The sequence below is a fragment of the Suricata suricatta genome, chromosome 4, assembly GCF_006229205.1.
Source record: "Suricata suricatta isolate VVHF042 chromosome 4, meerkat_22Aug2017_6uvM2_HiC, whole genome shotgun sequence".
NCBI lineage: Eukaryota > Metazoa > Chordata > Mammalia > Carnivora > Herpestidae > Suricata > Suricata suricatta.
The window spans coordinates 130848963-130873188 of NC_043703.1; the positions used below are offsets into that span (position 1 = coordinate 130848963).

The window sequence follows — 24226 nt, forward strand, 5'->3', positions numbered from 1 at the left end:
AACAGCGACCGGTGACGTAGCCGCGCCCCGCGGAGGATTCTGGGAGTAGTAGTTCAGCCTCGAGATCTGGCGGCGCAAGTTGGCTCGGCCGGCTCCTAGATGCCTTTGTTGCTAGACCGGGGCTACTTCTGCGTCGTGCGGCAGGTCGAGCCTGGGGTCGAGGAGGCCTAAGCGCGGGCCCTTCCACGTCTGAGTGGCCGGAAGGAGGGCGGCGGCAGGGCCCGGCGTGGCGCCAGGCTGCCCTGCGAGGGTCGCGCGCGCGTTCCCGGGCCTCTGAGTGCACCGGAGCGGTGGACCCCCGGGGTCCCTCGCGCGTTCGCTGCGCCCTTCTCTCGCGGCAGTCGTCGCCTGCGCGGGCCAGGGGAGGGAGTCTCCATGGAGCCTGGGGGCAGAGGTGAGAATTTCGGAGGGATGCAGCCGCAGAGCCTGCTGGAGAGAAAAGAGGGGAAAGGCTGCCCTCTGGCTGGGGCAGGCTCTGGAAGAAGCATCACTTCACTGTGAGACGACAGCTCTTTCCAAATGCTTGGTCTCCCGCTGGGGTTTTGAAGAAGAGCCCGCGACACCATTGCCCTGCTCCTCTTTGGGATGATGTGTGCCTCCCTTTCTCCCCAAGTCACCAGATCTGACAATTTGGCTTTTGATAATGACTTTATTTTGTCCTCACAGGAACCCCATAACGTGGTAGGAAGGAGATTGTTATCCCCATTTGTAGATGGGGAAAGTGAGGATTCTAGAAGTCACAGGATTTGTTTAGAAGACTGGATTTTTTTTTCTCCCATAAGACCCATCACTTTCCTAAGAATGCCAGTATTGTATCTGAAAAGCCAGTGTTCAAAAAGAATTTAACTAGTCTTCCTTCATCCTGCGATTCTAGAATAGGACAGGAATGAGTCATTAAGTGAGGAAAGGATGGACAGACAGACTCTGAGTATTACTTTTCATTCAGCAGATGATAGATAGAAATATGTATTTAGTTGATGTGTTACATTTTCACCGCAGAGTTCCACTAGAATTTAAGGCAGAGGAAAGGAGGAATGTGAGGTCATGTTTTTCTTGAGTCAGGGATGTTGTGGGATTGTCCCACGGTTTCCTGTGTTGACTTTTCTTAGGTGACAAGTAGCGGAGTGTGGAAGTTTCTGCAAGTGCACTGCAAGGCAAGAGAAACTGTCACGGCTCCTATCTCCGCTTGTAGGGTCGCTTTCTGAGGACTCAGACCTTCCCCGTGCTGAAAACCCAAAAGAAAATGGCGTGACCACTGTGCTGCTGACCCCTGCATCCCAGGTGGGTTTTGTTTTCTTGTTTTTTTTCTTTTGTTCGAAGAACTGGGATACAGTTTCCGCCATAGTTACGGAATCACTCAGCCCTGATGCCTAGACCACTGGGTTCATCCTCATAAAATGATGAGTGATGAGCCTGACAGGAAGTACCCCTTACTCATGCAGAACTTTCCCTCCAGCATTGCTTCTCCATACACTTAGTGCTCCATTCACTCTTTCTAACTCTTCAGTACCTTCACTGGCCTCATCGTCCGACGCAAAGTAATAAAAGCCAGCCTCCCTGCCTCATTAAATTTACTGAGGAAATACGATAGAGATAAGAAAAATAAAGATAAAAAATAAGCAAAAAGACAGTTAATCAGCAAAAACGAAAGTCCCTTCATACAGAAATGACTGGTACGGACAAGTCATAAAAGGCCTTGGAAGAAGTTTTCCTGCCCCCCCCCCGCCGCCCAAGCGTCCTTGGGATGAAAATACTGGAATCAAAGCTGCACTTTGGAAAATATGAGAATAGGTCATTGGAGAATAGAATACAGAATTATTCCAAGAGAGAGAACAGCTTTGGCTAGAAGTCTGTGAGTTGGAGGTCTTCAAAGCGTATGCGTGTCATTATAGAGTGAGCTGGAGTGTGGTAAGGGAGGCTTAGGCACGTTGTCACCAGATTGCAAGAAAACCTATACTGGGTCTTATGTCAAAGGTAAATAAAGCCCCGTGAAAGTTTGTAGAGGCCCAGCAAGATGAAACATGCCTCTCTCGGATTGAAGGGAAGTTAACCAAGATGCTTCCGCAGGATCTGGCCTCAGATGACGGGAGCATGGCAGACCGTGTGGTAGAGGCCCTGGGACTGTTCGTCCACTTCAGACCTGCCTCACAGCGCACAGGGTCTGAAACGCTGGGGACTCTGAGCTGAATCTGGCCATCTCTTTCAGAGGAAAGGGGAGAAAGTAGCATCTGCTGGAAGATTTCTGGTTCATGTTCCTGTGTCTTCCAAGCCCAGCACATGCACACTGGGTAGCAACTCCACAAACAAGTTCGGTTTTCTCAGGGAACTAAAGTATGAACAGAACTGCCAATTCGTCTGTTAACTGTTCACATTGTTTGTAAAGAGAGAAGACTATACAAATTATATTGCTGTGTGATCACTCTGAGGCATATGTTTATAAGGGACTATAAACTTAAACAGACGCACCCCCCAAGCAGCTAAGCTCAGGTCTGGCTTCGGCTCAGGTCATGATCTCATGGTTTGTGGGTTCGAGCCCCGTGTCGGGCTCTGTGCTGACAGCTAGCTCAGAGCCTGGAGCCTGCTTCAGATTCTGTCCCTCCTTCTCTCTCCGACCTTCCCCTGCTTGTGCTGTCTCTCTTTGTCTCTCAAAAATAAATAAAAAACATTAAAAAAAAAAAAAACAGGCTCAGTCAGTTAGGCCTCCAACTTAAGCTCAGGTCATGATCTTACAGTTGGTGAGTTTAAGCCTCGCATTGGGCTGTCCCCTGTCAGCACAGAGCCTGCTTCAGTTCCTCTATCCCTCCTCTCTCTGCCCCTCTCCTTTCTCAAAAATAAACAAACATTTAAACAATGCCTAAAAAGAAAGTGTAGTGATTTTATACTTCAAATATTAAAATAAAGAGTTAAATTATTTCCAGCAGGGGATTTTCAAGTAGGTAATTTTTCTAACTTTATTTTATTATGTGAATTGTTTTACCAGTTGTTTTTGGAGGGCTGTATCATAAATGTTAGAATGCTGACTACAAGCAAAATTACCCACTACTTTTATTTGTATTCAGGGAGCTTTGGCAAAAGTGGTGGTTCAAAGAGAGACAAGCCTGTTTCATTTGCTAGCATCCCAGAGACTGGTCTATTTTAATGTACTCACAATTAAATTAAAGGGGTACAGAAATTTTTGTTTTATGGAATTCGAAAAATTATTAGGCATCTGTCTTATAATTGATTCAGCTATATAATCAGAGGACCATTACCTACTCTGTTCCCTTTCCCTACATTTTCGTAGACAATCTGAACTTTGTGCCCGTCATCTAGATCAAGGTTAGGCTTGCACTCCTACAGTTTTCAATGTCTGATATGCTTCTGTTCCCCTCCCCACTTCTGTTCCCATGCATACTTTTTTTGAGAGAGTGTGAGTGGCGGAGGGACAGAGAGAGAGGGAGACAGAATCCCAAGCAGGCTCCACACTATCAGCACACAGCCTGATGTGGGGCTTAAACTCATGAACTGTGAGATCATGATCTGAGTTGAAATCAGGAGTGGGATGTCTAACCGAGCCACCCAGGCACCCCTCCCATGCCACACACTGATAGAATATCCCATTTAAACATGTTTCTACTAATTCTTCATGTGTTCCTTCATTCAGCTGTTTGACACATACTTAGTGTCCCTGCGCTGTGCCTAGGGAAGCACCTAGGGTTGCTTCAGTGAGCAAAACTAGACCCGGTCATCCTCTGTTCACAGATGTTATGTTAATCACAAAGTCCCCTCAGTGTGTGCAAAACCCCAGGAAAATGAAAGAACATGGTGCTACAACCCAGAGAGTCAGGGAAGGCTTCCCTGAGGAGGGAACACCTGAGCTGAGATCTAAGTGTGAGTAGGATTAAAATAGCTGAAAGGATGAGACAGAGGGAGAACATTCAAGAACAGGAAGCAGCATGTATAAAGCAGTAAAAGGGAATGTGGCATACATTTCAAGCAGTTGAAGGGCAGCCACCAACTGGAGCACAGGGCATATGGGGAGAGTAGATACAGTAAAAAGTAGATGCGGCAGGGGTGGGGCGGTCAGGCTGAACAGGGCCATTATGAGAAATGGGGAGAACACTTTGGAACTTTCATAAGTTGGGCTTGAGACACTGTTTTACAAATAAATATATATCCTGTGACATATGTAGCAAACATCCTAAATTTTTTTCAATTTTTTTAAAATGTCTTATTTATTTTTGAGAGAGCGAGAGAGCGTGAGTAGGGGAGGGTCAGAGAGAGGGAGACACAGAATTTGAAGACAGGCTTTCGGCTCTGAGCTGTCAGCATAGAGCCCAGTGTGGAGCTCGAACCCACGAACCGCAAGATCGTGACCTGAGCCAAAGTCAGACGCTTAACCAACGGAGCCACCCAGGCGCCCCTAGCAAACATCTTAATTTTTTTTTGCAAATACCTTAATTTTTGATAAGTATTGGACTGATTGTGTTCTCAAAAGAAAACTAGAGAGAAAAATATTTCCTATTTCTTGAACCCTTTATGTTTTAAAACCATACCACAAAGAACATAGTTAACTCATAATTATATTTTCCCCACTCTCCCATGTCTAAATGGTAAGGATTTCTGTAGTTGTATAACTTAATTTATCAATACAGAAACTAATAACTTGGACCTTCAGATTTTACAGTGAAGGTTCCTTCCTTCTTTCAGGTTACATGCAATTCTGATGCAAGCAGGCAAGGAGAGAGTCTGCGGCTACAGATACACCAGAGAATCTTACTGTTGGAAGGCATGTTAGGGGTCATTTTGTCTAACCTCCTGTCCTTCCTCTCTTCCTTTTCTTATGCTGTCAGTTTGAGAGCTTCTGGAAGATCCCTTGGTGAGCACTGGTGTGTTTGGTTTTTCAGGAGTCATTGGTGATCAGGGACATGGCTGAGGCTCTCACCCAGTGGGAGCAGCTGAACCCTCCTCGGGCAGATGTGCCTGAGAAGCACAGGAATCTGGTCTTGCTGGGTAAGGATGGCTCCCTCCCCCATTGTGAACTTACCCAGTGTGGTGTCTTTGCTTCCTTAGTTCCTAGGAGCTCTGAGATTCTTAGATTCAAGGATTCTTAATCGTTGTGTAAGTCCTGAGACAGGCAATGTCTACTTTTCTTTCTGGATATGTGTTTAACCCTCCCAGAGTTAGAGATGGACACCTTTTGATTATTTTTGCCTAGGTGGTAGCATCCTTCTCTACACCATGACCAAGGATGTTGAGATGAAATTCTAGTGAAGACACCTCTTAAGAAATGGGTGCTTATTTTTTTAATAGAGAGAGGTAAAAACAAGTGACTCAGTTGTTCTGCTCAAATAGACCTCATATCCATCTTCCTACCTTCTTCTGAGCACTGTTGAGGGAGAAATCTAGACCCGACCTCTGTCTTTCTCTTATGCTGTCTCCCCTAACAACCAAGGAAATAAAACTGAACTCTTGACCAAACGAATTTTTCTTTTCCCATTAACAGGGCTTCCAATTTCCAAGCCTGATGCAATCTCTCAGTTGGAGTGTGGAAAGGAGCTGGAGAGAGAAGTCCCAAAAGCAACTCATTCAGGTGAGTGATGACGTAAAACTCAGATGATCAGTGGGATCAAAGGGACCAAAGCATCTTCATAGTGCTTATGGAGGAGCCTTTCCAGATTTTGTGAGACCCATGGAAAAGTTGAAGTGAAGTCACTTTCTCCCATGTCACACTCCAGCTCTTTGGATGGTCATCTATTAAAATTCATAATTTAGGGGCACCTGGGTGGCTCAGTTGGTTAAGCATCCGACTTGGGCTCAGGTCATGATCTCAAGTTCATGGGTTCGAGTCCCGCATCAGGGTCTATGCTGACACCTAGCTCAGAGCCTGGAGCCTGTCTTCAGATTCTGTATCTCCTTCTCTCTCTGACCCTCTCCTGCTTGCGCTGTGTCTCTCTGTCTCTCAAAACTAAATAAAAAAACATTAAAAAGTTTTTAAAAAATTCATAATTAAAAATTTTTTTAGAAAGTAATACTTTCCACCCTTTCAAACCAATTCTTTTTCCCAAATAAAGTACCATGAAATCAACATTTTACTATTTGTTGATTATATGCTTGTGTGTCAGGCTTTAAATTAGGCTTTTTCATATACTTTTTATCTCTGCAGAATAAGGTGACTTTTTGTCTCAGACCAGATTGTCACAGATTGACTAAAAATCAATCTCTGAGTTCCCCTTGCCTTTCTCTTTATGTAAATGGAGGCAGCATAGTATAATAGTTGAGTGCAGATTTTGAAACCACTCTGTTCAAAGCCAATCTCAACTACTTACTAGCCCTGTGACCTTTAACAAGTGAATTATCCTCTCTGTGACTCAAATTCCCCAACTGTAAAATGGGGATAATGATAGCACTTAATTCGTAGGGTTGCTATGAGGACCAAATGAAATAATCCAAGAGAAATGCTTACACTAGTACTTAGCCAAATGCTAAGCAAATGATAACTACTGATTAAGTCCTGGGAACTTTTTTTGAAAGATACCATGAATTTGACCTGATCATTTCTGTCAAACTAGATACTACAATAGAATGCCTGCTAATTACACTTTCTTCAGTCTTATCCTTATCTGAGGCAGCATATCACTACAAGACTCCCCACTCTGCCAGTTCTGTATTCTTCTACCTGCTTCCAAAGCTTTTGTTACTACCTGCATAACCATTTTATCTTCTTTATTCTCCAGCTTAAACCCTTAACACCAGACAAGCAATCCCTTATTTTCCTCCACTAACTGTATGTTCTCCGTGAACATTTGGGGATTTAATTCCTTCATTTCCCTTAGCTGAAAGTCCATTTGCCTTTAACCTATTGCCTTTAACCTATTTCTACCTATTTGCTTTTTAAAATCACAGGTACTTCCCTGATTATGATGTGCACCTGAGAACATTGTATTATAGTGATCTATTTCATGTAGAGTCATGGTTGGAATGGCTATTAAAGACCATTTAAACCTGGAAATAAACATTTTTAGCATTTTTAGCTTTTCTCCCAAAACCCTTACTCGGAAGCCTAGGATTTGGAGCAGGAATCCTGACAAGTTGGGAACCAATCTGAGCATTTAGGGATTTGACCTTCTCCTCTCTACATGCTACTCATTTTTTAAAAACATATATATTTTTAAGTTTATTTATTTATTTTGAGAGAGAGCATGCATGGTCAGGGGAGGGGTAGACAGAGAGGGAGAGAGAATGCCAAGCAGGCTCTGCCCTGTCAGTGCAGAGGGACTCAAAGTTACAAACCACGAGATCATGACCTGAGCCGAAGTCAAGGGTTGGATGCTTAACTGACTGAGCCATACAGGTGCCCCTCATTTTTTTTTAAACTTCGGTCTGTATAACTGTTTATAGTTTGTTGGGTATGGGACAATCAGAGGTAATCACTTACTTCTTAATCACCACTGTTTGTGATGGTGTAAATTTGTTGACCTGGACCACTTTGAATGCTAGCTTAGAGAATCTGTGCCTCATCTTGAGGCGACAGACCCATCAGAGATTTTTGTTTAACAGCAACAGTTTTGAAGGTTAGTCTGTTAGCAGTTTTTGGGAAATCCTAGGATGGGGAAGGATTGGTGGCAAGGAGATCAGCTAATGGTGGTTATTCTCAAGGCATGAAGCGTAGAAGCTCCAGTGAGGGGGTAATAGTGGGGCAGTCCCTGAGAGACTGTCTTTCTCTGTCTCTGCCACACCCTGTTTTTAAAATCTCATCTGCCATTTCCCCACATCACCTCTGTTTAGTCTTATTCTCTGTTCTTCTTTCTCATCTCCTCCCCTACTAGGTAGAGGAATTTTGAGTACCTGCTCACTCTCTCCCTTTTGTGACACTGAACTTCTTTGCCCACTCATCTTTCTTTTCTCGTGTTCTCTCAAGATTGCAAAGCTACTCTTGAGAGCTTTCGAGTTCCTGTGTTCCCTGTAAGCGGTTTTTCATTTGTTTGTTTTTCATTAGTATCCTACCAGAGTGATTATTTTTCCTTCCTGCGTAGGAAATGATACATGTGTATTTTTGTTTCTTTCAGACTGGGAGACAAGACCAGAGAATAAGGACCAAATTCCAGAGCAGGATACTTCTGAAGAAGAATCAGCCCCTGGGGTATTAATAGCAAGATTTCCAAAGGAAGGTTCTAATGACTATGAGGATTCATCAGAGAGTCAGCAGGAAAACCATGAGAAACATTTAATACAGGAGGTTGTCACTCAGAAGAAATCTTCTGGGGAGAGAAGTTACCAGTGTGATGAATTTGAGAGAAGTTTTAGTCGAAGGTCATTACTTGTTCAGCAGCAAGGAGAGAGACTACATAACTGTGATTCATTTAAAAAGAGCTTAAAACAAAATTCAGATCTAATGAGGCATGAGAAAATGTGTGCAGAAAAGAAACCTTGGAAGTGTAACGAGTGTGAGAAAGCCTTTAGTTACTACTCAGCTTTTGTCTTGCATCAGAGAATTCACACAGGAGAAAAACCCTATGAATGTAATGAATGCGGTAAAGCTTTTAGCCAGAGTATACACCTTACTCTACACCAGAGAATTCATACTGGAGAGAAACCCTATGAGTGTCATGAATGTGGGAAAGCCTTCAGTCACCGCTCTGCCCTTATTCGGCATCATATAATTCATACTGGAGAGAAACCGTATGAATGCAATGAATGTGGGAAGGCCTTTAATCAGAGCTCATACCTCACTCAACATCAGCGAATTCATACTGGAGAGAAACCTTACGAGTGTAATGAATGTGGGAAGGCCTTTAGCCAAAGCACATTCCTTACCCAGCATCAGGTCATTCACACTGGAGAGAAACCCTATAAGTGTAATGAATGTGGGAAAGCCTTTAGTGATCGATCAGGCCTTATTCAGCATCAGAGAACTCATACTGGGGAGAGGCCTTATGAGTGTAATGAGTGTGGCAAAGCCTTTGGCTACTGTTCAGCCCTGACTCAACACCAGAGAACTCACACTGGGGAGAAACCCTACAAATGCAGTGATTGTGCCAAAGCCTTCAGTGACCGCTCAGCCCTTATTCGTCATCAGAGAACCCACACTGGAGAGAAACCTTACAAGTGTAAAGATTGTGGAAAAGCTTTCAGCCAGAGCTCATCTCTTACAAAGCATCAGAAAACTCACACTGGAGAAAAGCCCTATAAGTGTAAGGAATGTGGAAAAGCTTTTAGCCAGAGTTCATCTCTTTCTCAACATCAGAAAACTCATACTGAGGGGAAAACCAAAGAATACGGAAAAGCCTTTACTGAGCATTCAGCTTTTGGCCAACAAAAGAGAATTCATACTGGATAAACACTGTAAATGTGGTACATTTGGAACATATTTATTGAACAATTACTAAACGTGGTGTGAGGGCTACAAAGGCATTTAAGAATGTGTTAGAAAAAAATGCTAATTGAGAAGTCATTGTTGACATGAGACATAATTTACTTAGAATGTGAAGGAGGAGTTTTACTTTTTTTTCAGTGCAGCAGAGGACTTTGAATTTCCCTGGGGAAAGAGGAAGATTATTTCCGGCACCCTAATGTGTATGTAAGCTTCCTAATTCTTGAGAGAGAAATAATGTGCAGTGATGGAAAGGAGACATCTTGTCTGGGCTGGGTAGTCTCAATGCTAAGGAGATGGAGTTTTAAGGAGATGTGCATGGTTCTTTAGGGAAGTTGCAGAGGCAGAAATAAGAGATTGAGAATTCACAATGAGTTTGTCCAGGGTTGGGAGCGGAGGTGAAAGGGAAGTTGTCCTTAGGCTCAAGTACAAGGGCACTTAAGAGGTAGATGGAAGGATAGAGAAAGAGAACTAGGGGAGTGAACTCAAGAAATGGTGATTGAGATAACTACTCAAGTGAGTGCTCCCAATTGGGGAAACAGTCAATAGACCTGTTAGTTGGTCAGTTGCAGTTTCTACCCTGAAGCCAAGGAACGTTTGGCCTGGCAGTCTCCTTTGCACTTTTTCTCATTGACATCTTGCTTACTGATTTGCTGCCTGCTAATAATGTGACCCTTGTGTTAACTCCAAGGGTCAAGACTGACAGCCTAGAAAGTACAGAAGCGACCTTTGATGTTTTGATCTATTTTAAGCTACCTATTTGAAGCTATGTTACCTGAGAATGTGCTTATTTATAAAGATGTTACCTCATTGTCTGTAGTTAGTACTTTCGGCTTATTCATACCATAGTAAAATTTAGTTATAGACCTGAGCTGACACCGCATATTGGATTGTGAAAGACTTGAAAAGACTCCAAATTACTTACCTTTCACCATTTTGCTCTTGCATAGAAGCAGATGACGTCCTTGTATATATATATTTTTTTCATTGAAACTTCGAAGATTGTTGTTGCACATGTTTTGAGTATTGTGTTTTTAGTTTTCCCAAGTTTGTGTGTCTTGGTGTGGATTTCGAGTTTATCCTGTTTTCTGAACTTCTTCAATCTATAGGTTTATGTCTTTTGCCATATTTGGGGGAATATTTGGCCATTATTTCTTTGAATACATTTTTCGACCCTCACTCCTCTCCTTCCAGTACCCTGATGACACGAATGTTAGATCTTTGATTGTAGTTCCCTAGGTTCCTGAGGCTCTGTTTTTCTTTCTTCCCCCTGCCACCTCCCTGGTATATTTTATCTCAGTTTGCTCAGGCTGCCATAATGAAACACCATAGACTAGGTGGCTCAAACAACAGAATTTCTCAGTTTTGAAAGCTGGGAAGTCCAAGATCAAGGTATCAGCTTTGGCCTCTGGTGAGGGCTCTCTTCCTGGATTGTAGAAGACCATCTTCTTGCTCTGTCCTCACACAGCCTTCTTGTGAGTGTGTGTGTGTGTGTGTGTGTGTGTGTGTGTGTGTGTGTGTGTTTGCATGTGGAGAGAGCTCTCCCTCTTCCTGTAAAGGTACAAGTCCTATCTGTTTAGGACTGCAAACTTATGACCTCTTTTAACTTTAGTTACCTCTGAAAAGCTCCGTGTCCAAATACAGCCACATTGAGAGTTAGCACTTCAACATAAATTTGGGGGGCACACAGTTCAGCCCACAGCATTCTGCCCATGGCTCCACCACATTCATGTTCACCTTTGCTCCATCCCAGCAATCCCTCAGATCTTAACTCATTCCGGCATCACATCCAAAGTCTTATCTAAATATCACATAAATCAGACCTGTGTGAGGCTTGAGGTGTAATTTAACCTGAAGCAAAATTCTTGCCCAGATAAGTTCTGTGTTTCCAAAATATGATTGTGGGACAGGCCTATGATAGTTATTCTCATTCCAAATGGGAGACACAGGAAAGGAGGAAAGAGTGAGAGCTCTCCAGCAAGTCCAAAACCTAGCAAGACGAACTCCATGAAATCTTAAGTCTTGAGAACAATGCTATTTGGCTTGATGCTCCACCTCACAGACCCACTGAGGCAATGATCCCACTTTCTTGGTGCACCAGTACAGCAGTCCCACCACCAAGGCCCTGCTGGGCAGCCCTGCCTCCAAAACTTTGGTTGTTGGCTGTCTGGTCTGTTGAAATGGAGGCGATGCCCCCACCCTCTGAAACTGAAGAGGTGGTTTCAAACTGATGATCCTGAAATGGGCTTTCGAGTCATTCTATTTTCTGAAGCATAGAGCATGTCTAGCTGAGTAGCCCTATTGTCTGGTCCTGTGGGATCTAAGAAGTCCGACAGTCTTCCTTCATTTATCTAGTTTTCCTGTCCCTTTAGTCCCAGCTGGCAGTGGTTCAGTTGGTATAATCTGATTTTCATTCCTGGCTGCTGTGAAGAAGGCTGAACTTAATCACACCCATGAGTCACACCCATGATCTCTTTTTCAAGTGGTTGTTCAGCCACACCCTTAGTGTTCTCTTCAGAACAAGCGTTCTCTGCTTTGCAATATGGGCGGACAGAATTTTCCAAATCTCCCAAGTTGTAGGGTTTGATTTTGTTTTTTGCTTAACAATTCCTTCTTCAGTTCATCTCTCTCCTCTCATATTTTGTGATAAGCAGGAGGGAGGACCCAGGCTGCACATTCAATACTTTGCTTGGAAATATGTGTTGAATGTCCAGTTTCATTGCACACAAGTTTTACCTTCCACAAAACACTAAAACACCCTCAGCCCTGTACTTTGCCACTTTGTAACAAGGATAGCCTTCCTTCCAATTTCCAATAATGTGTTCCTCATTTCTGTCTGAGATCTCATCAGAATGGCTTTTAACATCCATATTTCTAGTATGCACCTCAAAACTGCCAGACTCTATCTGTTACCCAGTTCCAAAGATACGTCCATATTTTAAGGTATTTGTTAGAGAAGCACCCCTCTCCTGGGTACTCAGATCTTTTAATCTGCCTGGGGGTGCCATAACACCCAAGACTGGGGATCTCAAACAACAGAAATTAATTTCTCACAGTTCTAGAGGCCGGGAAGCCCAAGATCAAGGTGCCAGCTGAATGGTTTTCTGATAAGAGGGTTCTCTTCCTCACCTGTAGATGGCCCCCTTCTTGCTGTGTCCTCACAGCCTTTCTCAGTCCTTGCATGTGGTGTGGAAAGAATTCTCTCTCCCTGTTCTTAGAAGGCTACCAATCCTATCAGCTTAAGACCCCATACTTATGACCTCATTTCATCTCAATTGCCTTCTAAAAGCCCTTTCTCTAAATACAGTCACATTGGGGGTTAGGGCTTCAACATGAATTGGCGGTAGTTTTGGAGTGGTTGACATACAACTCAGTCCATAGTAATTTTCTTTCTGTTGTTCAGGTTGGGTATTTTATATTGTTCTATCCTCAACTTCGCTTATTCTTTCTCTGCCCCTTGCATTCTGATGTTGAGTCCTTCTCTGGGTTTTATTTCAGTTATATTTTTCAGTTCTATTTGATTCTCTGTATTCTGGAGGGGGAGGTTGTTTGTTTGTTTGTTTGTTTGTTTGTTTCTACTGAGACTTCAAAATTTGTGTCAAGCATGGGTGTAATTGTTCGTTGAGGCATTTTCTGATGGCTGTTTAAAAATCTTTACTAGTGGGGTGCCTGGGTGGCTCAGTCAGTTGAGCGTCCGGCTTCGGCTCAGGTCATGATCTCTTGGTTCGTGGGTTCAAGCCCCATGTTGGCTCTGTGCTGACAGCTAGCTCCAAGCCTGGAGCCTGTCTTCGGATTCTGTGTGTGTGTGTCTCTCTCTGACCCTCCCCTGCTTGAGCTGTCTCTCTCTGTCTCTCAAAAATAAATTTAAAAAATATTTTAAAAATGATTTTAAATCTTTATCAGGTAATTCTAGCATCTGTGTCATTTCAGTGTGGGCATCTGTGGCAAGTGTAGGCTCTCAGTCGGTCTTTGGTGTTTGGCTGGAGGAGGATGGGTATTGTCTACAAACTGTCTGTCATGCGAGGCGCTCCCTTCCCCATCCTTTGTCTAGAAAGAACAGACTTTTCTTGGGCCATTTTTGGTTTGTGCCCATTCACATTTCTCAGTTGCCAGTTTCGTCAGAATCTGGTCTAGGATAGATGAAGCAAAAAAAGACCCAAGGGACTTGGCACTGTGTTGTTCTTCAGGTCCTGAAGAAGGACCAATCATCTTGTGCAGTTCTATAAATAATGTCCATACTTTGGAAAAATAGGGAAAAATACTACTATATATGTCCCATGACATCCTTTCATTTGACACCAAAATCACAGGTCAAGCTATCAAAGCCTTGTGGTGTACATTGGTCATTTGCAACCAGTTAGGATCAAGGACTAAGAGGACTGCTCACTTGTTCTCAAATGTAAGTTGCCACGTTGGTAGGTAGAAACGACCAGGCTGCAAGCTTCATCTAGCTTTTAAGGCACTATAGTTGTGGGTTTTTTTTAAATAAATTTTTTAAAATGTTTTATTTATTTTTGAGAGAGAGAGAAAGAGAGAGACAACATGAGCAGGAGAGGGTCAGAGAGAGGGAGACACAGAATCCGAAAACAGGCTGAGCTAGCTGTCAGCACAGAGCCCGAAGCGGGGCTCAAACCCACGACCCGTGAGATCGTTACCTGAGCCGAAGCCGGAAGCGGGACACTTAACCAACTGAGCCACCTAGGCGCCCCTTAAGGCACTATAGTTTTTAAGTTGAGGAAACACTAGTATTTAATTGTAGATTACAAAGTTCAGAAGGAAAGACAGATATGCTTAAGACTGTAAACTGCTGGGTTAATTTTTTTTTAACTTATATTTGTTCCAAGAGCATGTAAACCACTGGAGAATTTAATTAAGAATTTTGGTGTTCTTTTTTCTATTATGTATTACCTATATGTAGATATCCGTTCACTTTTATTTGGTATATAACACAGGATATCATAGATCCTAGAAGCTATTTTCAAAATAGCTTGTGTGCAAATTAACTATCAGCTATGCCTACAGATAGTCGTTAGATTTGGAACAACAATCAGAGAGAACCAACAAAATAAAGAATGAAAAATTATTGGGATTTGGGACAAATCACCTCATCCTTTTAAATCTGTTTCCTCATTTATATGTTTTTGAAAATGTAACGATACCTCCTTCAGAGTGGCTAGATTATGTAGATAATGGATGCAAAGTGATTTGCAAGCTATCAAGTGCTACATAACTATTAGGTATTGTTGATATGATAATTTGTGAGCTGTCCATCATGTATGCTTTATGATGGTGTAGTCCAATAAAACTGATGATGAATATAATGGAATGTGTCTTTTTATCTTTTTTAATAAATAAGTTTTAGGGCACCTGGGTGGCTCAGTTGGTTGAGCGTCTGACTTTCGACTCAGGTCATGATCTCATGATTCGTGGGTTCAAGCCCCGCATCGGGCTCTGTGTTGACAGCTAGCTCAGAGCCTGGAGCATGTCTTCGGATTCTGTGTCTCCCTCTCTCTCTGACCCTCCCTTGCTCACACTGTCTCTCTCTCTCTCTCTCTCTGTCCCCCCCAAAAAAAAACATAAAAAAGTTTTCTTGAACAGTAATAAAATATGCATCTTTCGAGATGATCATATAGTATCCTTTAATCTGTTGATGTAAATTATTTAATTTAAAAATTTTTTTTTTAATTTTAAAGAGAGAGACAGCACTAGTGGGGCAAAGGGGCAGAGATAGAGAGAGAGAATCCCAAGCAGACTCTGATGCTGAGTGGAGTCCAAGACGAGGCTTGATCCCACAACCCTGGGATCATGACCTGGGCCCAACTCAAGAGTTGGATGCTCAACCAACTGAGCCACCCAGGTGCCCCAGTGTGGTAAGTTGCAATGATAGATTTTCTAATGTCAAAGAATACTTGCATTTTTTGGAAGTATCCAATTTCATGATTTTTCCCGCTTCTGAAAGAGTTTGTGTTCCTTCAATGTTTAGTTGCATTCACCTAGTTATTATGTGTGTAGTGTGTACCTTGATTGACTTAGGGGGCTATTCAGATTTTCTTTTCTTATTTAGATTTTTCTATTTCTGAAATTTTTTTTTAAAAATGATTATTTTTAAGAAAGAGAGAGAGAGACAGAGAGAGACAGAATGTGACCAGGGGAGGGGCAGAGAGAGAAAGAGAGGGACACAGAATCTGAAGCAGGCACCAGGCTCTGAGCTGTCAGCACAGAGCCCAATGTGGACTTGAACTCACCAACCATGAGATCATGACCTGAGCTGAAGTCAGATGCTCAATTGACTGAGCCACCCAGGCGCCCCACTAGTTTCATTGATTTTTTTTCTATTGTTTCTCTATTCTCAAGTTTGTTTATTTTGCCTAATCTATATAGGCCAGGGACAGAGAGACAGGGAGAGGATGCTGACCTGGGGCTCTGCCTCTATTGGGGTCTAAGTGTTGGGTGCCTAGGGTTTCTCAGGTTCACTCTCTGGTGAATTTGAAACCTAACAGCAGGACTTAGGGCACTGGATGGGAAAAGTGGGGCCACTCCAGCAGTCAGTTATGTAGGTTACCCAGGGCTTTCTAAAAGGGGAGCCTGGGTCTCTTACTCATTTGTTTTACTGGTAACTGTCACACAGCTGGCAACATGTATATTCGAGATGGAGGTCTCTGAAATGGATGCTTGGCTATCAAAGGCTTAATGTCAGGCACTTAGACTACAGTTAGTTTTCCAAAAATGTTCCTTCTAGCTCCTTGCTTCTTACACATGATCAGTTCGGAATATCCAGTGCAGATATTTTGAATATCTCTATTGCCAAATCATGCCAGGGACTACCAGCTCTCTCTTTACTCCCGGAAATTGTCATTAGTGTCTTTTTAAAAAATTTTTAAACTTTATTTATTTTGAAAGAGACAGAGAACACAGATCGGGGAGGGGCAGAGGGAGAGAGAGAGAGAGAGAGAGAGAGAGAGAGAGAGAGAGAGAAAGAGAAAGAGAGAGAGAGAGAGAGAGAGAACTCCAAGCAGGCTCTGTGCTGCCAGTTCAGATCCCAACTCAGGGCTCAAACTCATGAAACTGTGAGATTATGACCTGAGCTGAAACCAAGAGCCAGACGTGTAACCAACTATGCCACCCAGGTGCCCTGAGTCAATAGTGGCATTAAATCTAATCAGATTAGGGAGCCCATTCCAGAAACCCTAGAACCAATTCAGAAAACTCATCCTTAAAATTCTGTTTTCCCAGGACCACTGTTGGCACCACACTCCATATTAGGGTTCTCCAAAGACACACAACCAATAGCATATACATATTCTATTGGATAAATAGTGATATTTATTATAAGGATTTGGCTCATGTACTTATGGAGACTGAAGTCCCATGACCTGTTGTCGGCAAGCTGGGGGCCCAGGAGAGCTGGTAGCATGAATTCCAGCCCAAGCCCACAAGCCTGAGAACCCAGAGGACAGAGGACAGAAGACCCAGTGTCTCAGCTCAACAGACGGGCAGGGAGAGCCAATTCAACCCTCTGGCTTTTTGTTCTATTTAGGCCCATAACATATGGGAAGATGCCCACCCACACTCGGCCCCTCTATTCAAATACTAATCTCTTCTGGAAACACTTTCACAGACATGCAGAAATAATGTTTAACCAGATATTTGGGCATCCCTGGCCCTGTCAAATGGTACATAAAATTAAACATTACAGGGATGCCTGAGTGGCTCAGTCGGTTGAGCTGCTGACTCTTGATTTTAAACTCAGGTCATGATCTCACATTCGTGAGATGGAGCCTGCTTGGGATTCTCTCTCTGCCTGCCTCTCTCTCTCTCTCTCTCTCTCTCTCAATAGACAAACACACACATACATTTTGAGATGTAAAATAAAAACATTAGGGGCACCTGGGTGGCTTAGTTGATTGAGTGTCCAACTTTGGCTCAGGTCATGATCTCACGGTTTGTGGGTTCAAGCCCCACATCGGGCTCTGTGTTGACCACTTGCTCAGAGCCTGGAGCCTGCTTTGGATTCTCTGTCTCCCTCTCTCTCTGCCCCTCCCCCACTCACATACTGTCTCTCTTTCAAAATTAAATAAACATTAAAAATTTTTTAAAATAAAATTTAGTGGTTTAAAACAACATCTGGGTATGATTCCTCACGGATCAGCGTGTCAGCTGGATGGTGTCGCTGATCTGATCTGTGTCTACAGTCAAGGGAGGCGACGGCTGCGTGGCTGGCTGGGGCAGGACGGCCTCGGATGGGAAGGCTCTGCTCTCCTCCCTACGTTCCAGCGGGCTAGCTCAGACACGCTCTCCTGCTGGCAGAGATCCAAGAGAATAAAAGCACGCAAGGTCATTTGAAGCCTCAGCTCCAAATTAGCACATCAGAACTTTCATCACATTGCACTGGCCAAAGCAGGTCGCAAGGCCGGCCTGGATTCAAGAGGTGAGGAAAACAGTCGCAACCTCTGTGCGATCGCGTTAGAGAAGGTGTGCGCGCAGGGAGGGTGAAGACCGGGTCAGTCTTTGCAGTCGATATACCACACTGACCGCCCTAAGTATTAGGGCGCCTTAAGTCTTACTTTTATAAGTACTAACATTCTCACTGTTTTTTATAATCGGTGTTTGTTTAGATTTGCCCACATGTTATCTCTATTCCTTCTTGCCTTCCAGAAGAACTTCCTTCTGGAGGTATTTTTTTTCTTCCTGAATGAGATCTTTTAGAGGTTGCTCTGGTGAGGATCTGCTGATGGGAAATGCACAGATCCATGTAACCACCGGCCAGCGTTAGGTCAAGATCAGAACATATCCATTATTCCCGAAGGCTCCTCCTTCTCTCCTCTTTCCAGTCAGTCTGCCGCACCCCCCTCATCTTCCCAGACTCTCACTTCCCTGTCCACCCCCCTGCCCCCCGCCACCGAGGTAATTGCTGTTGTGGTTCCTGCTATCCTTGACTCGTTTTACCTATTTTTAATCATCATTTTAAAGAAATCGTATATAGCATGTACTTTTTTTGTATCTGTCTTCCTCGTTCCACATTTTATGTAATTCAACCATCTTGCATGTTTGTTGTTTTTCACTGTTGGTATAGATTCTATTGTATGAATATGTGGCAGTTTGTCTATCCTACTGTTGATGGATATTTGAGTTGTTTCCAGTTAGGAGCCATTATGAATATAACTGTTATAGATATTCATGGTAGGCATATGTTTTTCTCTTGGAAATACATACTTAGGAGTAGAATTCCTGGGTCATGGTGAAAGCATATGTTTAACTTTAGAAGATAATGTGGGGGTGCCTGGGTTGCTCAGCTGGTTAAGCATCTGATTTCAGCTCAGGTCATGATCTCATGGTTTGTGAGTTCGAGCCTCGTGTCGGGCTCTGTGCTGACAGCTCGGAGCCTGGAACCTCCTTCAGATTCTGTGTCTCCCACTCTCTCTGCCCCTCCCCTGCTCATACTCTGTCTCTCTCTGTCTCTTGATTCTAAATAAAAACGTAAAAAAAAATTTTTTTTAAAAAGATAATGTCAAATGGTTTCCACATGACTTTAGCAATTTCAAAACCTCTATCAGCAAAGTATGAGAGTTTCAGTTTTTTCAACACTTTATCATTTTAGCCTTTTAAGTTTTAATCGCCTGGCTCATCTTTAGTGATCTCTCATGGTGGTTTTAATTTTCAGTGTTATGAGAATTAATGATATTGGTCACTTTTTCAAATGCTAATTGTCCATTTGGATATCTACCTCTTAAAAGGTGACTATTCAAATCTTCTGTCCATTTGGAAGAATGTTTTTTTCTGAATTTTTGTTTATTTACTTATTTTGAGAGAGAGAGAAAAAGCGAGGCACACACAGAGAGAGAGAGAATCCCAAGCAGGCTCTACACTGCCAGTGCAGAGGCTGACATGGGGCTCGAACTCACAGACTGTGAGAGAATGACATGAGCAGAAACCAAGAGTTGGACGCTTAACTGACTGAGCCACCCAGGCACCCCTAAAATAATTCTATCTTTTTGACTCATTTGCAGGAGTTCTTGGTATGTTCTTGACACAAGTCCTTTGTTAGATATTTGTACTGAGAATTTTATCTCCCATCATTTTGATATGACGAAATGTAGGTAAGTGGAAGCCCTTCGGGCTGGCCCCTCTCTCCTTTCCTTTGAGTATGCGTTTGTCTTCTGACGTAGCAGGAGGTTCTAGGCTCATTTTATTCTTTTTTTTTTTTTTTTGAGAGAGACAGAGCATGAGCAGGAGAGGGGCAGAGAGAGAGGGAGACACAATCTGAAGCAGGCTCCAGGCTCTGAGCTGTCAGCACAGAGCTCAACGCAGGGCTCAAACTCAAACTGTGAGATCATGACCTGAGCCAAAGTTGGACGCTTAACCGACTGAACCACCCAGGTGCCCCTCGTTTTATTGTTTCCTTGCATCAAATCTGGAGTCAGCCATTCTCCAAGGACCCTTGGTTCCTTTCAGTGAGAAGTGATGTATTTTATTTTATTTTATTTTATTTTATTTTATTTTATAGTGTTGACATCTAGAGGTAGCTGTTGCATTCTTATGAGTAGACAGATTATGATTTAATCAAGCATTTCCATTTCAAAGTGTGGTGAGTTTTATAGAACATTTACCTCACTTCATGCTGACATCATAGTTTCTATGAAGGCTTATTCGCTTTTTTTGCAGCTCATATAGAACTGGACTCCGTTGAACTTTAGAAATAAAAAGAAACACTGCAGGTGAGAAGGTAACAATTCTACCACCACTTTGGAAAATGGTTCGGCAGTTCCTTACGAAGATAAACATATACCTACCCACTGACCCAGAATGCCGACTCCTGAGTATCTGCCCAAGACGTGAAAACATTTGTTCTGGGAACGACTTCCACAGAATGTTCCTCGTAGTTCTGCTCTTGTAGCCAACACTGGGAAAGCCCGGGTGTCCATCAGCAGGGTAACAGAAAGACACATTATGGCACACTCACACGATGGGTATTACTCTACGATAAAAAGAATGAGTTCCTGATACATGGATGAATTTCAAACACATCCTGTGTAGTGAAAGAAGTCAGAGCACTACATTACGGACTGTGATTCTGTTCACATGGAACTCTAGAAAAGATAAAACTGATCTCTAGTGACAGACAGTAGAAGAGCCATTGCCTTTTAGAGGAGGGCACAATTTTCTAGGGTGATGAAAATGTTCCTTAAATCAATAGGGGTCTATGCAGTGTGTATGTTTGTCAAACGGTACAGTTAAGATTTATGCATCCAATGTATATAAAATATTTATATGTGAGTGAGAGAGAGAGAGAGAGAGAAAGAGAGGGAGAGAGAGGGGGAGGGAGACTCACAGCTCTGGATTTAAAAAGAAATAAAAAGGAAGGGAGGAAATACTGCCAAGGCTTAGAGTCAGCTGAGCAGATCGCATTAATTTAACTTCAGGGGAGCACTTGGTGAAAGGGGGCGGGCAGGAGATCTCTGCAGTGTTACTGGACTCCAGGACGCTGCTGTCTAGGAGCTCTGCCTTGCGTTTTGTGCGTTTAGGGATTTATTGGCCTTTTAATAACCACCCTGTAGTTCCCTCAGGCTTCACCAGGTGGCAGTGCTGCACCAGTCATCCAGGTGCAGAGGAGGGGTCCGATCACCGGAGACACCGGTGCCCTCTGGAGCCACTGAAAGAGATCTGGTTTCCTTATGCCACCCATCATCATAATCCACTTTTGAATAGGTGGCCTTACTCATCTCGATCGCCTGTTTACTTTACCAGCCTTGGCTGAAAAAGAATTTCATCTTTTTCCAAAAATTAGTAGCTAGGGCACAAATGTGCCACCCCCGCAGGTATTCAAGAGAACGTGCTTAGGGCCCCGTTGAAAGCTGGGCTGGAGAAGAGTTCCCCAAACACTGAAATGTCATCTCCAGAGTGGCTGACTCGTGGCATAGTTCCCTTGGCGGAGTTTGGAAAAGTCTAAATGATTTCCCGCCGGAGGTGCCTTTTCTGCAGAGCCATGCCACAGTGATTAATGTATTAACGAGCCCCCAGCTCCGCTGATAATGACTAACATTTGTGGAGCATTTGCCACGTGGCAGGAATTACTTTAAGTGCTGAATATACATCATATCACTTCGCTTTAGGAAGGAGGGACTATTAACACACCAAATTTCCAAGCGAAGAACAGATTAAAAGGGGTTGTGATGTCCCAGTGTGAGTAAAAATGGATCTGGGAGCCCCCAGCGGTGGGACTCCAGGGTCACAAGCAAGACAAGTAGACTTGGGATTCTCCTGGTCTAGCGGCTGAGTAAAACCACAGGAGACGTGTTTGGGCTGACATTTCCAGGATGGTATTCTGCTTTTCATGTCTTCATAGCTCCGGAGTACCTTCACCAGTTCAGCGTCTGTCGCTCTGAGTACATCCCATGGATTTGCTGACATTTGATCTAGGACGTCCAGCTTGTCTGCTTCAGAAGAAAATAAGGTGGTTGGTCTCTTTAGAAGCCTGTCTATAGAGAAACAACAACAAGAAAAAGGATCTGATTCTCTTGTCATTGCCTAGCACATCTTGGTACCCTGATCCCTTCAATAGCTCCTACTAATTTAGGTCTGCTCCTTTTTTATTTCTGAGTGAACAGGGTTGCAGAACTATTCCTCCATTCAGCTGTGCTCCCAGCATGGTGGTGGATGTCTAAGGGGTGGCTCAGTGTCCTCAGGGACAACTTCTAGTCACGTTCAGAGCCTTTGATTTTGGTTTTTGGAAGTACACCTTAATCCATGGTTTCTTATAAGGATTCCAAATTATAGCTCTTTGTTTCAGCTTTACACACACACACACACACACACACACACACACACACACACAATTTTAAATATTTTGTTCCTTTTTAAAAATACTTATTTTTAGTAAAATGCAAGTGGGGGAGGGGCGGAGAGAGGGGGACAGAGGATCCCAAGCAGGCTCTGAGCTGACAGCAGCGAGCCCAATGTGGGGCTTAAACTCACCAACCGTGAGATCATGACCTTAGCTGAAGTCGGATGTTCAACGGATTGAGCCCCCCAGGCTCCCCTTCGTTCCTTTTCAATGCACCCATTTGCTCAGCTCAGGACAGGCTGCTCCTGACTGACACCTGTGGGCACGCTATGCTCCTACAGCCTGGACAGGACAGGGAGCTCACACACTGGCTTCTCACCCAGTCTCCCCTTGGGTCAAATCTAAAAGTTGTTACCATAGAAACAACCAGCCGTCTCGGAAGAGGGGAGCAGATATGACCGGTGGTGGGGAGATGGCTCTGACGCCAGCTTGTCAGATGGGAAGAAGGAGCACCTTATGGAAGGTGCCCTGGGGCCGGTGCCAAGGGAGCCCCCATAGTAGAGGCTCTGTGTCGAGGTTCCTTCTGGCTGTGCATAAAGGTGAGACCTGAGGGGCGCCTGGGTGGCTCACTTGGTTAAGCGACCGACTTCAGCTCAGGTCACAATTTCAGGTTCATGAGTTCAAGCCCCGCATCGGGCTCTGTGGTGACAGTTCGGAGCCTGGAACCTGCTTCAGATTCTCTGTCTGTCTGTCTCTCTCTCTCTGTCATTCCCCCATTCGCGTTCGGTCTCTCTCTCTCTCTCTCTCTCTCTCTCTCTCTCTCTCTCTCAAAAACGAATAAACATTTAAAACATTAAAAAAAAAGAAAAAGAAAAAGAAAGAAAGATCTTCTAAAAAAAAGGGGGGAGACCTGAGACCCCTTGCCTGCTTAACCACAGAGAACCACAGGAGGGCGCTTGGGTCATGACACAACATGTTCAATGGCAGAGAGCTACAAACATAACAGACTGGCATGTTGGGACAGAGACTACTTCAGGGTGGCTGTGTTTGGGGATAGAGGGGTGTGGCAGACGTCACTGGGTGTGAGAGGGTTGGCCAGCATGGGAAGACGCGGGAGAACGCCTGGTCCAAACGGTGGCTGTATTTAGTTAGGACAGTCTCGGTTATGTTTCAGATTAACTATGGATCTCAGTGCCTAATCCAACAAGGATTTATTTTTCACTCTGGTCCATGTCCGGCCGGGGTTTGATCTGTATTGAGGGGAGGGGAGGGGTGGGAGTCGTTGGGTTTGGCAGTTCTGCCAAGTGGCCCAGGGACCCAGGCTGATAGAGGGGCCGCCATCTTGTAACACCTCCAACCGTTGTGCAGCTTCGGAAGTCCCGTGCACAGCAGCAGAGAGTTGTGGCACCTCACACCTGCTCTGCTGTGCTTCAGCCAGGGGGTAACTCACCTCACTTCTGCTTACAGCCAGTTCGCCAGGATTCCTCACGTGGCCCCAACCCAACGCAAGGGAGGCTGGGAAAGGCAGGATTCCTCCGCCTCGGGAGAGGAGGCTGAGATGGGGCTGGGTGGACAAGGAATACCGTCTCTGTCATAGCCTATAACAAACGCTGGGGGCAGAACTAGGGGGCACCAGTAGCCCTGAGGTATTTTAAGTAGGGGAGCGTTGAGCAGGCGGGGCCATCTGTGGGCCATTGTTGGTGGCGGTGCTGCTCTGGGACAGGCAGTCCCCTGCCTTCGGCCGGCATGGAGGCGCAGAGGCCAGGGCTGCTCCACATGCAGAAACCATTTCCCTCTGAAAGTTTACAGGGGGACACGCCTGGGTGGCTCAGCTGGGTAAGCTTCCGACTTCAGCTCAGGTCACAGGGTGCTCCCAGCTGCCTGAAGTCTTCCCAAGGAGAGTCTGGAGGCGTGTGGGGTCCTTGCACCAACCCCCGCGAGGGTCTGCCTTCAGCGTACAAGCCCCGATCCTGCTGCCTCCGGGGGCTCCCGACAAACTACAGAGCGGACGCCTCCTTCTTCCTGCTGCCCTGCTCTGCCTTCCTGCCCTTGACTGCCCCCTGCTGGCTGGCACTTGCCTTCACCTGTTGGGT

The 24226-nt window shown here is 44.3% G+C and overlaps 1 protein-coding gene and 1 long non-coding RNA gene across 3 annotated transcripts; one reads left to right on the forward strand and one right to left on the reverse strand.

Moving 5' to 3' along the window:
- Positions 1-74: 74 nt before the first annotated feature.
- LOC115290104 (zinc finger protein 501-like) lies at positions 75-10652 on the forward strand. Of its 2 annotated transcripts, none has more exons than XM_029937851.1 (5): positions 75-394; positions 1110-1281; positions 4887-4992; positions 5486-5572; positions 8049-10652. In XM_029937851.1, exons 3-5 carry the CDS (start codon positions 4908-4910, stop codon positions 9317-9319), a joined length of 1443 nt encoding a protein of 480 aa, XP_029793711.1. In that variant the 5' UTR covers positions 75-394; positions 1110-1281; positions 4887-4907; the 3' UTR covers positions 9320-10652. The 2 variants fall into 2 exon arrangements, with proteins under 2 accessions (XP_029793711.1, XP_029793710.1); XM_029937850.1 differs by having other exon boundaries at positions 1193-1281.
- A 10787-nt stretch (positions 10653-21439) lies between these two features.
- On the reverse strand, positions 21440-23651 carry LOC115289101. Its single transcript, XR_003907378.1, has 2 exons — positions 23584-23651; positions 21440-21828 (listed from the first exon to the last, which is right to left on the reverse strand). It is a non-coding gene; the product is annotated as an uncharacterized LOC115289101 (long non-coding RNA).
- Positions 23652-24226: the final 575 nt, after the last annotated feature.